This window comes from Arachis ipaensis, chromosome B6 (assembly GCF_059453495.1).
Source record: "Arachis ipaensis isolate K30076 ecotype BB chromosome B6, ASM5945349v1, whole genome shotgun sequence".
In the NCBI taxonomy this organism is placed as follows: domain Eukaryota; kingdom Viridiplantae; phylum Streptophyta; class Magnoliopsida; order Fabales; family Fabaceae; genus Arachis; species Arachis ipaensis.
The window spans coordinates 843761-861681 of record NC_142441.1 but is presented as its reverse complement, the minus strand read 5'-3'; the positions used below and the strand labels follow the sequence as shown (position 1 = coordinate 861681).

At 27.5% G+C, this 17921-nt stretch overlaps 1 protein-coding gene across 1 annotated transcript; it reads left to right on the top strand.

Annotated features, from left to right (window-relative positions):
* The first annotated feature begins 7164 nt into the window (after positions 1-7164).
* LOC107647884 (protein SHI RELATED SEQUENCE 7-like) lies at positions 7165-9219 on the top strand. Its single transcript, XM_016351931.3, has 2 exons — positions 7165-7925; positions 8140-9219. The coding sequence occupies exons 1-2, from the start codon at positions 7313-7315 to the stop codon at positions 8496-8498; spliced, it is 972 nt and encodes a 323-aa protein (XP_016207417.1). The 5' UTR covers positions 7165-7312; the 3' UTR covers positions 8499-9219.
* Positions 9220-17921: the final 8702 nt, after the last annotated feature.

Below are 17921 nucleotides of genomic sequence, written 5' to 3'. Positions count from 1 at the left end.
AAAAATTTTATTAAAATTTACCCTACCTTATTCGCGGGTTGAGAATTTCTCAACTCTAATTCTACCCGCACTCTACAATTCTAAACCCTACCCTACTATACCCTACTCTACCCGCAGAAATATCAATTTTTTTTAAAGTAAATATAAAATTCAATCATTTTGAATTTTATACATATTAATAACATAAAAAATAAAAAAATTAATGCTCTAAATTACTAAATTAACTAATTAGTTTTAGTGATTGTTCATTTATTGTAAGTCATTACATAAGGGAAATTGTAAGTTTAACTCTTACTTCCTTCACTATATACCTAATTTTTATAAAATATGTGTTACATGTGAGGTAGGGTAGGGGTAGAGTAAGGTACATCATAAATCCATATCCTACCTTACTTGCAGACATACCCAAACTGTACCCTATCTTACCTGCAGCGAGTTAGATAGCCTACCCTATTCGAACGAATTGAACCAAATTGGATACCCATAGATAAAGTATCAATTACCAGCCCTAGTATTACGTCCATAATTTTATAATTAACCAAAAAAATTGGGCACCAAAAGAGTAGTAGATTAATGTTTGTGATAGGAATTGAAGCAATAAAACCTTTTTGTCTTATTGTATCTGTGGTTAGTATTATTGGATCCCAATTATTAGCGGTCTTTAATTTAATTACAATTGGGGCGCTTCACGTGCTGCTGAATCAATCACTCATTATTGAAGGTTTTATTTGATTCTATTAGTCCCTTTTTGACACTATGCTCAATTACTATTTACTGCTCCTACTTCAATTCACTATAACCTATGACGCTTTGGCCCTCCTAATCCTACCCCTACATAGTGTCTAATAATGTCTTTTGCTTCCTTTTTTCAATTTGGACTTATTTTCAAAATAATGTGTGTTTCTAGCATCAAATTGTAAGACACTTTTATTCTTTTAACGTCCATTATATATATGTTCAATAAGAAAATTTCCAAGTGTGCCGTCATACCAGTATTTCAGTAATTTTTAATCGTTGATCTTAATTATAAAAAATATATATAATTAAAATTAATAATTAAAAATCACTGATACACCAGTATGATGATACTTGAAAATCTTCCTATTCAATAATAGATGAATTAACAATATATTAAGCAAATTGCATTCTTAGAGAGAAGACTAATAAGATTCAACATATTGAGAAACAAACATTGTTAAAGATAATTATTGATCTTCAAAAATGGCAAATATCCATTTGAGCGTCTAACAATTTTCTTTAAGGTGTTAGTAAAATTCAAATGGTTTTTCTTAAAGACTAATTAGATTTAAAATTTATTTAAAAATTTGTTATAGTGATTAATAAATATATATAATAAAATTAGAATTTTTTATATTTATTTAAATAAACTAATAAATTAGTTATTTGATCAACCAAATTAGTTAGTAAAATTCATATGTTTTTTACGGTGTTTTTTAATTGAGTTAACCAAAGGCAAATTCATTTTAAATTTGAGATTCACTTAAAAATTTATTGTCACTAAACTAATAATTATTACATACATAAAATAAAATTTAAAATTTTTATATTTATTTAAATAAATTAATAAAGTAATTACTTGATCAACCATAACAAAAAACAAATATTAATATACATAGTAACTAAAGTGGCTTTTCTTTTTTCAACTTAGTTGAAGACACACAAAATTTGTGGATTGTAGTAAAATTAAAAAAAAAAGTAAAAAAAAAAAAGAAGGTTTATTTGATTGTGTGTAGCTTTCGCTTTCAACAAGTGACAGCTAGCTAATAAGATAGCTGAGCATGAAGCTGTTTGATCCTTACAAATTGACCTATTCCAAACTTGTTTAATTCATCTGCCATCTCTATCTTTTCGCATTACTATATTACTATTGCTGCATTTACTTCTAGAAATTCTCACTACCATACATGCTATAACCAAAATTTAAAATTTATCATATATTTCAGTCATTTTTAATAGTTAATTTTAATTATAAAAATATATATATAATATAAAATTGAAATCAATGATTAATTTTTTTTATTTTTTATAATTAAAATTAACAATTAAAAATTACTGAATCAGTAGTATACCAATATATTTAAAAGTTTTATCTTGCTATATATATATATATATATATATATATATATATATATATATATATATATATATATATATATATATATATATATATATATATATATATATATGCTGCTTCAATACTACTGTAGGAACTATGACCATGGAAGACCTTAATTATTAGGGCATCAAATTTCATATCATATCATATTATTGGAAAATTTTTATGTGTGCCGTCGTATCGGTATTTCAGTGATTTTTAATCATTAATTTTAATTATAAAAAATATATATAATATATATAATTAAAATTAACAGTTAAAAATCACTGATACACAGTATGATGGTACATTTGAAAATCTTTCCGTATTATTATTATTATGGCAGCTAAGCTCTTGGTACGTTTATTTGAATTGTGGTGCATACCATTAATGAAGCAAATTAAAGGTCAACTCAACAGTTCTTTTCACATGAGATGACCTAATTACAATGTTAGGTCAGTTGGATACAAATTGTTATTATTATTATGGAAAATGAGAATTTGAAACTTTTTATGTAATTTAATTTGCAATCTTTCTATGAGCATTTATTATTAAAATTGATCTCTTCAATAGAATATTGAAATCATGGAAGAATGTATGTACATATTATTATTATTAACCCTTCTATCACTTTTTGAAATATTTTAATTTCAAAGAAATAGTATTTTGAATTTTCTGCTAAATCTTAGATTTAAAAAAACGGTTAAAGCTAATTCTGTTTTAAAAAAAAACTCTCAAGAATAATTCTTAGGAATAAAAAGTGACAACAAATACTTATTTCTTATATAAAACTATTAGTTATTAATAATTAGCTGATGTGTCATGAAAGTGATGGAAGAAACAATGAGAATTTTTTGATACATCATCAACCATCCAATATGGTAATATAATCATCAAACATGGAATAATGAAAATTACATTCATCGAGGTTTTTGTTTGATGCATGTTCCACATTGGAAGGCCTAAACTATAAGACAGCAAACCAACTTGGATTGGATAAGTGGTCAGCTCATTCGTTCGCTTAAGTAAGTGTCGGGAATTCGAATTCTGCCTTGTACCGCATGCAGCAATTTATTGGTCAGTGGCAGACCCTTAAATGGAGTTTCGATCTGCGACGAATTAGTTTTTGATCTGTCGGATTGAGGGATACCGTGAACAACCAAAAAACTATAAAACAGCAAGTTTTCATAATTTTATTTGAAGTGAGACAAAATTATATATATACTATTTAATTTAATATTTAGTAGAAGATATAGTATAGGGCTTCTCTTGAAATTAATTGAACCCAATTATTTTTGGTTAAGTAACACGACTTCTCACTAATTAACTTAATTAATTAATTAATTAATTAATTACGTGGTAGCTGGTTGGTATAGAGCTGGTTCAATTAATTAATATGTTTTTATGTCTTTCTAGAATGCTACTGAAATAGATACTAGTAAATTTTTGCTTGCAAGCTAGGGCAAGTTTAAAGAAAGCACAAACAAACATGCAATCGATGAAGCTCGTGTATGTCTCATAAGGGAAAAAAATAATGGTAAACAAACAAATTAAAGATATATCTAAATTATTCGATCAATGATAAAAATATTTTTAAATTTTATTACCAATAAAAATACTTTTAAATTATTTAAAAATATGATAAAAATACACCTTCATAATATTCTTATACTTACTAAGTAGTGAAAAAAATGATGAATAATTTTTTATATTTAAGTAGTGAAAAAAATGATGAATTAATGTTCTTTTCTGAATATCTTTTTCTTTAAGATTTTATTTTAATTTTTATTGGTTAATTATTAACTAAAAACATGGTTTAAATTTTCTTATTTTTTATTATATTATATATTCATTAATTAAATTACGCCAACATATATAGTATTATGTAAAAAAAATTAAAAGAAATTAACTTTTAATTAGTTGACATTAACAAATTTTAAAATTTAAATTTTAAATAAATAAAATAATTTTTAAAAAATTAATTAATATTAGTTAAAAAATTAGTTACTTAGTATTATTTTTATCTAAACCTTCAAGTCAATCGTATCATGATTACGAGGCATGGGACTAGGTTGGAATAGACAATTTTATTATTATTAGTAAAATGAAAATACAGGTAAGATAACATTACAACATATATATCCTAAATAGACTCCATTTTAATTTTATTTCATTCATATGTTTTATTATATATGACTTAATTTTTAATTAATTAATATTATTTAAATTTTAAAGAAAAACCCAAATCAGCCCCTGACAATTACCTCGAAAGACAACGAGGTCCCTGACAAAAAAAAACTCCAATTCGGCCCCTGACAAAAAAAATAAATCCAACCCGGCCCCTGACAATTACTTCGAAAGGACAACGAGGCCCCTGTGCCACAAAAAAATAAATGTTATTTTTTTTGGCACAGGGGCTAATCTGTCCCAAAAAAAATTTATCAGGGGCCGGATTGGGTGTTTTTTTTTCTTGGGGGCCTCGTTGTCCTTTCGAGATAATTGTTAGGGGCCGGATGGGGTATTCACTCTTAATTTTATTGTGAAATTGTTTTTTTTATTTATTTTTGAAATATTTAAAAAACAAAGATAATTTAAAAAATGATAAAAACTCAGGTGAAGTCGACTTCACGTGAAATTGATACTTGATAGTCGTTAGATGAAAATTTAGTCAAATTAATTAAATTATTTAACGATTTTCAGGTATTAATTTCACATCAAGTCGATTGTACCTAAATTTTCACAAAAAATATATATATTTTTATTGGCGCCATAATTTGTTGGGATTTTGTTCGTGTAAGAAAGTGTCGTACACAAGAACCGTTGGATTTGGTTATTGATGATGACGTGGATGATCTAAGCGGTGATTGAGACGTGTGTGATAAAATGTGAGTGACGCAGCACTTCTGCTTTTGGTTACATACTTAGATACTCACTTGAAAGAAAATCTTTACAAAGAAAAACTAAATAATAAATAAATATATTTTTGTTTTGTTTCGTTAATTATAGCGGGATGGTCAGAGAGAAAGTACTACCGGGTTTTCCGGTGCAAGGACGAATAAGTAAAAGCCAATGATGTGACACGTGGGCCAACCTCCTCCATTGATGGTCAAAAACATCATTCTTATTTTCTTTTTGATTGTCTACGGTATTTTCTTGTCACGCGACAAAACAATTTTATCGTAAATTTAAACTATATTTAAGAATTTATTATTATTTAATAGATTATTGCATACACAAAATAAAATTTTAATTTCAGACATTTATTTAAGCGGACGAATAAGCTGACTCGTGGAATTCATGAGTTTGATTTTTATTCACCCATCAAAACTGCCTTTGATGGACAGAAGTTTTTTGTCCTTACAAACTTTGGTCAAAATAGTACCCTTTATTTTTGGAGAAATTTGTTCTTAAATGGTTGATGTGCATCTTGATCAAACAAAAGGACATTAGTGTAAGTTCAAGAAAAAAATTGGAAAAAAATTTTTATTCAAAACTTTTGATGTATATATACAAGAGACTTTCTGAATTCTTGTGTTTTCTAACAAGGTAAAAAAAAATTGTCCTCTATATTCTGAATTTAACACTTAACTTCCTTTATGCATTGTTGTATCAAAAGGAAATTAGTGCTAACTTGTACAGTAAAAATTTATTTAGATGAATATAAGTTGATCGAATAATCAAACTTGTGTTTTAATAATAATAATAATGAATAGAAAATTATACAATAATTAAATAAAAATTTGTTCTTAAAAATGCCATGAAGTGGTGTTTGATATATGTATTATTCATTTTTTTTTTTACTAATTGTCTCGCTCTAGTAGATACGGTGTATATATGTAGAGTTCAAATTAATTAAATGTTGCACCCAATTTAACAATGAAGAATATATGTACATGTACTCAAAATATATACAAATAGATAAGCAAGCTAGTATTTTTCTGTGAAATATTATTTGGAACAATTAGTATGATAGGATAATTAATTGTTCTCTACATATTATCTTTGTAAAATTTTTGATTAAACAATCTATACATGTTGAAAGATTTAGATAATATACAAAAAAGAGAACAAAATGTAATTAAACTTTAGTAGAATCCATATATCACCCAAAAATAATAGAGTGTCAATTCCCAAATTATATCAAACAAAAAAATGATATTAGTTTTGTGTGAATATAATTGAAATAAAGTAGAAACTATTTGTTTGTTTTAATTAATATAATTGTTTTTTCTGTTTTTTTTTTCCTAAAATTTTAATTATTTATTTTGTTTATAATATTCAAGTAATATTATTTTTTATTTTTTCATTAATATTAACATAGCTTTTAAAAAGAAAATGATCATAACATACACAATCCCGTTACGTTACCAACAGCATTTCTGCCAACTTATGCCAATTTTTATTTATAACCGTGTTTAATGAAAGTGTCTAATAAAAATATTTTTTTTATGATTGTGTTTAATAGAAGTGTCTTTATAAATATATTTTCTGAATGTGTCTCTTTATATATATGTTTAAAATATAATAATTAATTATTGTTGATAATAAATTAGCAGATAATATATTGGTACCCTATACTTTTGGTAACACTAATTATATTAATTACAAATTTTCTGAATATATTTTTCATTTTTTTTGTCAGAGGATACTATGTTGATATGTTCCCTTCGGCCCAGACTTTCTCTTTCTTTTCTCTTTTCTCAATTCATAAATGAGTTCTATGGCGGCGAAACCACCACTACTTAACACAGTATTTCTCATTCCATTATTATTATTATTACCATTGAAAACGATAAATAAGTTCTTAGTCTTTTAATTTAAAAATAAATAATTTTTAAATTAAAAAAAAAACTATTTATCTTTTTCTATTGTTACTGTTGCAACTTGCAACCACAAAACCTTCTCTTTCTCTTTAATAATTTTTTTTTTATTTTCCATCCTGAAATGTTTTAATCTTACTGAGAGTCAACCAAATAAAACACCCTCCAAAAAAATCAATTAATTAATTAAGTGTAGATATTTTTAAAAGAAAAAAAAAAGCCACAACTAAGTACTAACAGTTTGCACTTGAAAAGGCAACAAAATTACAGAGAATTTATATAAGCTCTCTCTCTCTCTCTCGGTTTCTTCTTCTTCTTAGCTTCTTCATTCTGCTATGGATGTTATCTCCACCGCTATTATTTGGTGCAACCTAACATGGCAGGTTTATTCTCTCTAGGTCCACATCATAGCAAACAAGAAGAACAAGATCAAGAAGAAAACAACAACAACAACAGCAACATCCAATTGCTATTGAGAAACGAAGAGATCTACACCAACAGCAGCACCACCAACACCAACACCAACAGAGGGTTCGAGATATGGCCTCATCATCATCAACCAAGCTACTACTCCTTCGGTTTGGGTCCGTCTAGCGAGAGAAACACCACCACAAACCTAAACGACGACGTTTCGGTGTCTTTCTCTGATGAGTCTAACCGGTTCGGGTTCACCGTCATGAGATCTTCTTCTTCCGGATCGGGTTTAGGAAGCGGCACCAATTGTCAAGACTGCGGTAACCAAGCCAAGAAAGACTGCGTCCACCTTCGCTGCCGAACCTGCTGCCGAAGCCGAGGGTTTCAATGTTCTACTCACGTTAAAAGCACCTGGGTTCCTGCTGCCAAACGACGCGAGCGCCAACACACTCTCGCGTCGTTACAGCAGCAGCAACCGGGGAGAGCAGGAGAAGGAGAAGGAGGAGGCGGCGATGTTCACTCTAGACGAACTAGAGAAGCCTCCGCCTGTGTTCCCATGCCGATTACCACTACAGGTAAATTCAATTAAGATTTTGACTTGGATGTAGTGTTTGTGTTGAGAGAGAGAATTGCAATTTCTTACTATGGTCGTCACCTTGTTCTTTAATTTCTTGTGGATGGAGAAATGATTAATAAGCTTCATGATATGTGTTACATGCATTGTTATGGCCCCTTATTATTATATGAATTTTGAATAGTATTTTGATTTGTTGGATATGATGAAATTAGGGTTGGAACTAGGGCAATTCCCTCCGGAGTTGAACTCACCGGCGGTGTTCCGGTGCGTCAAAGTCAGCCCAATGGACGCACCTGATGAGAGGTACGCGTATCAAACGGCTGTCAATATAGGAGGCCATGTTTTCAAAGGGATTCTCTACGATCAAGGTCCAGATGGTCCTTTCGCCACCAATGCCGCCACCGCCGGCGAAGGCTCCTCCCACGGAGGAGCTGAGCCTCATCATCAACAACTGAGTCTCATAACAACCACCACCGGTGCCGGCATCACATTTGACCCTTCACAGCTTTATCCGGCGCCGATGAACGCTTTCATGGCCGGTACGCAATTCTTTCCGCCCCCGAGAACCTAGATTCTAGAATCCAAGCCTTAACAGAGTAATGTTATTTGAATATAATAAACAGATATATCATAGTCATAATAAGAAGAGAGAAAAAATGTTTTTTCAATTTCAATACTCACAACATTGTATTCATTTTCTCCTCTCTCTTCTTATATTTATGTTACGGTAGAAACTCAGGTTCAGTCAATTTCACGTGAAGTTGATAGGTGAGAGTCGTTAGATGGTTTAACTAATTTGACTAAATTTTCATCTAATGACTCTTAACTATTAACTTCACATGAAGTCGATTGCACCTGAGTTTCTACGTTATGTTATATCTAGTTTCTATGTTCAAATATTATTATTAGAGTGTGTATCCCTCTCCCTTTGAATAATTTAAATTGGAGTCTCTACTAGGATTATATATTATGTTTCTTGATGGGAGGTATATTGTTGTTCCAAGTTATTATAACATTATTATTATTGAGCTCAATGCAAGTTATATATATATTGTAGCTTCTAGAGAGCTATAGAGAGCAGTTAAGAAGTGTTCACAAATGATTAGGACCATGATGATCATTTCAGAGGGTGCACGAAATTAAAGGGTCCCCTTGTGTTTCTTTTGTTTTTGTCTTGTCCCAATCTCACTTCAGATTTTCATGGTGCCAAATACTAAATTCTTATATCTTATCGAAACTCTCAACCTTAATTTATCTAAGCTAATTTTCAGTAATGTGTATCATTTCTTTTCTATACATAGATAGCATGTGGTTATGTGCAATTAATAATATTATTATTTTTACAATCTCTGATTTTCATTCTTAGATTGATTTGATTTGATTGGATTATATATATTCAATATAATTCAGTGAGCTTTATTTCTGCTGGTTAGTGCTGTAGTCCATGATGCTTTTTCTCCCGTTTATCCGCGTTTTCATGGCGGATCAAATCAAAATGGAACAAAAATAGGTTTCGTGTTTGGTCAAGCATAGAATTTCTAAACCTTTCTTTTAATTCTTTGCATGATTTCTGGGGAGAAACATGCATGACATTATGGGAAATAATGTTATTACTTATTAGTATGTGTAGCAGATAATATTTGTCGGATTAAATCGGTATATTTTTTTTATAGGTTTTATTTTGTAATAAATAAATAATATGTAACAATACTTTTTACAGAAAATTATTAGGAAGTCAACATTTAAAAAAAGAAAAAACAACTAATGTTTCCTTTATATTCACTTTTTGATGAGAGATCAGGTACAAATTAAACACAAACAATATAATGTGAAGAGATAAAATAGATTAAAAATATATAATAATGATAAGTCCCATATAATTTTTCTGAATGTGACATCTAATAATGTCTAAACAAATTAAAAGTAGGTCCCAATATAATTTTAGATGTATGTATATTAAGTGCTTAACATGTAAAGCTCATAAATAATATTACCCAAATATATTATCGAAATATTTAGTAACCAAAGAAAATCAACCAAAAACAGCTAGAACTTGTCTTATTTAACATTTATTAAATGTTAAATAAGGCAAGTTCTAACTGTTTTTTTATGTTTCGAATACCAACATCTATTATGTGGTTAAAGTAAAGTCTTGATTTAAGTCTCAGATGAAAAAGTACTAAAGTAGCAAGCAATATCTCATATTGATAGAATTTTGCCATCAAGCATATTTTGGAGCAATTCAATTCAAGTGAAGATATTAATATTAAACAATTAATCATGTATTAAGATATTAATAAAAATAATTAATTTTTAAATCTATTATTTAAAACTTATTTAATTAAACGTATGAATCTGATTGAATAACTGTATAAAATTTTTTACATTATTAATTTTCGAATGAATCAAGTAAACTTTATACAAATTATAATACTTTATATTGAATTCACACACTTAAGAAGTGATTAAGTATAGTTTAAATTATTAATTAATAAACATGGCACGGACGGTGGGTCTTAATTAACCTTTAATTTGTTACTTTGTCTCCTAATACATTGGCAATTGTCCATTGATGAGAAAGGTCCAATTCATGAGTTCCAAAAAGTGCTTTAATTTCACTTTCTAAGTTTCAATTGAAGACCCATTATTATTATAATTTCTGTATAGAACAATCAATTGCATATATTAACATAAAAATGGAGAATTGCAACTAGCATTTACACCAACTACTTCTCTGAGGCACAATAAAAATTATAGCCACTGGAATAGACATAACATTGATACACCAATACATATAATATGGATCTCCATAAGATGTCTATTTCCGTATGCTAGAGTTGGAAAAGTTGCATTCTTAGCTTCTTCAATTCAATTCAATTTGGCTCATAAACGTTTTAATGATTCTCAAAGTATGTGCATGTGATGGTGTGTTAGTGTATATATACATATTCATACAAGTGGCTACACTATATAGTAACATAGGTCAAGGTACATATCATATGATCATAGCTAGGGTTAAATTCATAGACTTCTGGTTTTAGTTGATGAGCAAGAATCACAAACTTTACGGAAAAATTTCCCTAATTTTGTAATAAAAAAAACTGACCCATAACATGTGCTATACAACTCTTCACTTGATTGGGACATACCCATTATTATTACCCAAAGTCTCTTTCCATCTCTCTATCTATAGGAAACATTTCAAGTGCACCGGAGAGTATCGGTGCACCAGTTGTTTTAACTGTTGATTTTAATTAATATATATTTTTTATATTTTTTATAATTCAGATCAACGGTTAAAACAATTGGAGCACCGGTACTTCTGGTGCATTTGAAATGTTTCCTATATACACACTTTTTTGTTTTTCTATTCATGACCCTACTTCAATTCTTTCATATATTCCTTTCCCTTCTTTAATTAATTTCTTTTGATTCATTCCTATATTGTTGTTACAAGTGTTTATATATATTGTCTTAATTAATTATTTTTATTGACTAATTTTTTTTTTATCTTTTTTATTTAATTATATCTATTGCATAAATTGTAAACCGGAATGGTAAATTTGTCACATCTGAATAATATCATCAGAGGCTCAGAGCCTCGTTGAAGCAAAGGGGACGATGGCCCCTCAATTTTCAAATTTTCATATAAATTATAAGTAATTTTTATATAGTTTGACTTCCCTAATTTTTTCCCACCATTTTTGTAAAATTGATTTTATGCCTTTTTTTTTTTTTAAAGATCACTAGTTAGATAAAACTAACACTAGGTTTGAAGGACACATCAAGACAGATGATTATTTTTTTTTCTTTTGGACGAAAAAAAAAAAGAAAAGAAAGAGAGACTACAAGTCTACACTACCTTAGAGAGAGGCTAAGTTAAATTGCTCATCATATAACTGCTAAATATATATAGTAGAGAAAGAGTTTTAAGTGTACCGAGAACATCGGTGTTCTAGTTGTTTTAACCATTGATTTTAATTAATATATGGAAAAGTTTTAAGTGTACCGAAAATACTGGTGTTCCAATTGTTTTAACCGTTGATCTGAATTATAAAAAATATATAATATATATTAATTGAAATCAACGGTTAAAACAACTGGAACACTGATATTTTTGATACACTTAAAATTTTTCTTATATATTATATATATTTTTTATAGTTTAAATCAACGGTTAAAACAATTGAAACACCAATATTTTCTGGTACACTTAAAATTTTTTCTATAGGTATATGAATGAATTATACGAAAAACTTTCAAGTGTATTGATATACGGGTGTTTCAATAATTTTTAATTATTGATCTTAATTATATATATATATATATATATATATATATATATATATATATATAATTAAGATCAACGATTAAAAATCACTGAAACATTAGTATATTATATAATCAACAATTTTGTTGATCAATCCACGTAATCAACATGAGAGTGAAAATAGAATTATTAGTTATATATTGACTACTTTCTCATTTAAAAATTAGTTTTGTAAAAGCTTGTTTTCATTTTAAAATTGGTTTTTATATTTAAAAATTGATTTTTTTTTTCATTTGAAAATCAATTTCTCTATTTAAAACTTATTTTTATATAAAATTATTTTTGCCTTTTCTATCTATTACAAAGTCGATTTAAATCTATAATACATTTACACTAAAAAAAAACTAATTTTAAGACTTAAAATCAACAAACCGATATTTATCAATTTGAATAACCACTTTTTTTAATTGATTATAATTTATAAATTACTTTAAAAATTAATTATATAAAATTTAGTTTATATTTTTTAACTTATTAACTAATTTATATTTTTTTATGAATAATCTTAGATATAATCTTTTATATATATGATTGTATAAAATATTTTATACCATGAATACATAAGTAAAATACATGGAAAAAAAAATTTATAGACTGGGGTCAACAATTATTTGTCCAGCATAATATTTTCAACGTGAAACTGACTTTATTCTATCTTTGCCAAATTAAACGTACTTGAAATATATTTAATATCCATCTTTACATATCTAATTATTCCCCAATGACCTGAAATGTCAACTTTTTTCATAGGCGTAACATTTTAACATCACACATTCACCTATGCCTTCTCATTTTTTTTTCATAAACAAAGTCTTGAACAAGTGCAATAATGTTATTACTTTACAAACAAATGCAACATCCAATCTAATAGAATGAGTGTTGGAGTATTTAAACTAAAAATGCAATGCAAGTAAGAACATACATTGGTCAAAGCTTGTACGGATAATAATTGTATGGGGTATACGCGAATCACGGGCCATATCATAATATAGGAAGATTTTCAAGTGTACCGTCATACCGGTGTGTCAATAATTTTTAACCGTTGATCTTAATTATATATATTATATATATATTTTTATAATTAAGATCAATGGTTAAAAATAACCGAAACACCGATATGACGGTACACTTAAAAATTTTCCCATAATATATATAGGGAAGAGTTTCAAGTGTACTAGAAACACCGGTGTTTCAGTTGTTTTAACCGTTGATTTGAATTATAAAAAATATATATAATATATATTAATTGAAATCAACGATTAAAACAACTGAAATACCGATGTTCTTCGGTACACTTAAAATTTTTCCTATAGACTTTGTCTCTCCACTTGGAAATAAGCTAAGCATTATGTATATATATTCCATGCATTATGCAATTTGTTTTCTTGTTCTTGTTCTTGTATATATACTTAGGTAGTATTTGGTGGAGAGACAAAGACAGAAAGACTGAGACTGAGAGATAGAGACTAAGAGACAGAGATTGAAATAAATCTCAGTATTCTGTTTGATGTAAAATAGGAGACAAAAATTGAAACAAAAATAAAACTCTAACTTAATTTGCACAAAGGGTAAAATTGGAATTAATTAACTAAAATGAGGGTATTTTAGGTATAAAATGTTATTAAAGTTTCAGTCTCCATTTCTAAAAATTTTAGTCCTCTGTGTTCCTATTTTTTGGAGGTACTGAAATACTAAAATTTTGGAGACAGTGACAAAAATTTTAGTACCAGTCTATGAACTAACAAACATAATACTGAGTTTTAGTCTCTCAGTCTCTGTGTCAGTACATCAAAAGTTAAAACAAACGCTATCTTAGAGTGGTTATGCCTAACTATGATTTGTTATGATTGATTAAAATGTTTAATAGAATACAATACATATATATTTGTATTGTAATTATTAGTTTTATATAAAGACATTTTTATGAGCTAACTACTTATCAATATAATCTCAAGTTTTTAATTTCAGGTCAGAGATTATATTGTTAAGTAAGTTTTGTTACACATATAATTATTTATATATTTTTATTTATTAATTTAAATATTTAAAAAAATAATTTTATAATATGATATTAGAATTGGTCCATATTATTCTTTCCAAAAAAGATTTAGTATAAGAAAAAAAATTATGTAAGAAATTAAGGTAAAGCCACCTAAACACCTAGTTAATTGAGATCATACACAGATACTGACTGTAATTATACACCTAAAAAATTTGAAGGAATTGGTCTACTTTGTTGATTATTATGTTATTCTACTTAACTTAATTAAATAAGTTGGTCTCTTACAGAAAAATATTTTAGATTTTGAAAAGAAAAAAGAAAAGAAAAAACTTATTCTATAATATAATTTGTTTTTCTTTTAGATTTCAATAAAGATATAATTGCTTAATTTTTTAGAATGTATTACTAGTTTACATACCAAAATTAAGGTGAAAGCAATTTTATGTGATTTAAGGTACACAATAATTTCCAAAAAAATAAAATAAAAGAAGACGTATATATATATATATATATATATATATATATATATATATATATATATATATATATATATATATATATATAATATAAAATATGAAATTAAACTAATTGAATTCTATTGATATCTTTTTAAATAATAGATAATGTATAAGTTTGTCATCAAATTAATTTTTTAAAAAGGTTAAACTGATATGATGAGAAGTTTTTTTTGAGTTTATGTAAATTCTTGCATAGATTTTATTTTTGTCTTTTTATTTATCTTATGGTAAAATTCTTACGCGAACCAATTTTGGATATAGATTTTGCCATTAGGTCTGAAATTCTACAATGGAACCTCGTAAATACAATTTCAAATTATATATATTTTTATATTTATCATTCCTTCGACTTAATCTCGGATCCATTTTAATGAAAGAAAATAAGGTTTCCTTCAATTTTGAGATTGAGCATGGAATTTTATTTACTCATTTTAAAATTAAGTATCTGTTTTCTCCTTTTCTTGCTAGGATTGGAAATCCTGTATTTTACATATCATAAAAATTTTAATATGATATCATAAAATTAATTTTTTAAGAGTTTAAATTACTAAAAGGAGGCATATTAAGCTAATACAATATTTGTTTTAGATATAGATATAAAAGTAGTAGATAGTGCGAGCAAGCAAGAAAGAAAGAAAGTAAAGTAGCTAGGGTTTGAAATGATAGTGAGAGGAGGTAGGTTCTAGGGTTTGAGCAATGAATAGAGCGGCATGTAGATGGTAGCACAGGCCATAGCACCAAGCTGTTTTTTGCTACCTGCTCAGCTACTTATATACAATACACGAGTGGTCCAACTCTTACTTCAAACTCATCAACTATATATATATATATATACCCAATTGGGTTAGTCGAATGGTCAGCTCACTCGTCCACTTAAGCAAGTTTCGGGAGTTCGAATTCCGCCTTATGCATGCAGCAACTCATTGGACTCTTAAATGGAGCTCAAATCCGCGACAGATTAGTCCTTAACCTGTCGGGTTGGGGGATACCGTTTAGGTAAAAAAAAAAAAAAACTATATATATATAATCCCATAAATAACTCTTTTTATTCATTTATATATCTCTAATATAAATAATCTTCTAGTAATATTATTTGTATAATTGTATAATTAAGTTTGATAAAAAATTACTTATTTTAAAAATTTAAATTAATTGTTATAAGTAAAAATACATGACGATATATTTTATGGATCTTTTCGTGTAAGAATTTTTTTTAAGATTAACAATAATTAAATTTTAGATGTTTAGATTATAGAAATTTTGATATTTTATTATAGAACCATTTATTTAAAAAATTAAATAATTGATATAATAAAAGTATATAAATAATTACATATCTTATAAATTGATGTCCTACTTTTAAATATTTAGTTTATAATAATGAAATTTGAGTATCTAAAAGTTTTATAGCCGAAAACAATCAATGGAAGACACCCTAAAAGGGAGATGCAATTTTTTGTGAGTACTAATAAAAGGTTGAGGACTTGTTGCAAAAAGGAACCGACATGCAAATGTACTAATTAAGGGTCCATGCTATATCCAACCAATATATATATATATATATATATAGGAATAAGTTCTGAGAATTTTCATTTTTTTGTGTTTGTTATGACTCTAAATTGATGAGATATGAATCTCCTACAAGATAAATCCATCTCTAAAAAGTGTTTGGAACTATGTATATGTATTAGGAAAATTTCAAGTATGCCGTCGTACCGGTGTTTCAATGATTTTTAACCGTTGATCTTAATTATAAAAAATATATAATATATATAATTAAGATTAACGGTTAAAAATTACTGATACACCGATATATCGGTACACTTAAAAATCTTTCTATATGAAAAAAATAAGATATTGTTAAATTAATATTTTTCTTACATTGTTAGGAGGATTATTTGTGAATTCTTTCTTCATAGTGAAGGATATAGTAAGAAAATTATTTGGAGCACTGTAACCTAAAGAATGATATGTGGTGAATAGTAGTGAAGGGTAGGTACAAAAATAAAGCTGTTAAAAAAATGGGATGCAGAAAGATTGTCTCGATCTATATAAATTTGATTTTTGAGTCTGCTGAATTTCTAATCATAGGGTTTGACCCATAGTCTCAAGTGCCTTTATTTTGAGATCTCATATTCAACAATAGCATTATTTTGACTCCTCATATTTTTAAAATCAAAATTTCAAGGTGATTTCAAACTCCTAAAAGAAGTGTTTAATTTTTTTTATATAAAAAACGAGAATATGTAAGTTTGCATTATTATTATTATTATTATTATTATTATTATTATTATATGCCAGTACGTACTTGATTCAACCCATTCAAATGATAAATAAGACTTGTATATGGCTTTCATATAAATTAAAACACACGACACTTTCATGGGTACGAATACAACAAGATTGATATATGACCAAGATTTTGTAATAATACATACAATCTCGCTATGTTATTAATAACATTTCTACTAATTTCTGCCAATTTTTATTTATAGTTGTGTTTAATGGAAGTGTCTTTGTAAATGTGTCTAATAAAAATATTTTTTTATAGCTATATTTAATAGAAGTGTTTTTATAGATATATTTTCTAGATGTATTTCTTTATATATGTGTTTAAAATATAATAATTATTGTTGGCAATAAATTCGCAGATAATATGTTGGTACCCTATACTTTTCTTAATACATATTATAGCCATATACTGTGAGTTATATATATATATATATATACCGAAGGCGTCCTTGGGGTGATCTCGTAGTTCCTACGGGGTGAAGACGATGGGGTCGGTCCATAGATTTTCTTTCCTTTTGACGGGCAGAGATAATTTCTGGTGGAGCGGTGAAATGCATAGAGATCGAAAAGAACACTAACGGCGAAAGCACTCTGTTGGGCCGACACTGACACTGAGAGACGAAAGCTAACCTCCTTGTTTCTCTCATGTTACAATCCTCTTGCCACTGAGCTCCCTTTCTCCTCGGTCCACAGAACAGAAACAAAATGTAGAACTGGTGCCAACAATTCGTCACAAAAAAAAGAACTCACTAAGTCGAAATCACTAACTAATACTAATAGAATAGAAATAAAACCGTCTTTTCTGTATATATATATGTTTGCCTTAATGCATTGATACGGTAGGTTTTCATT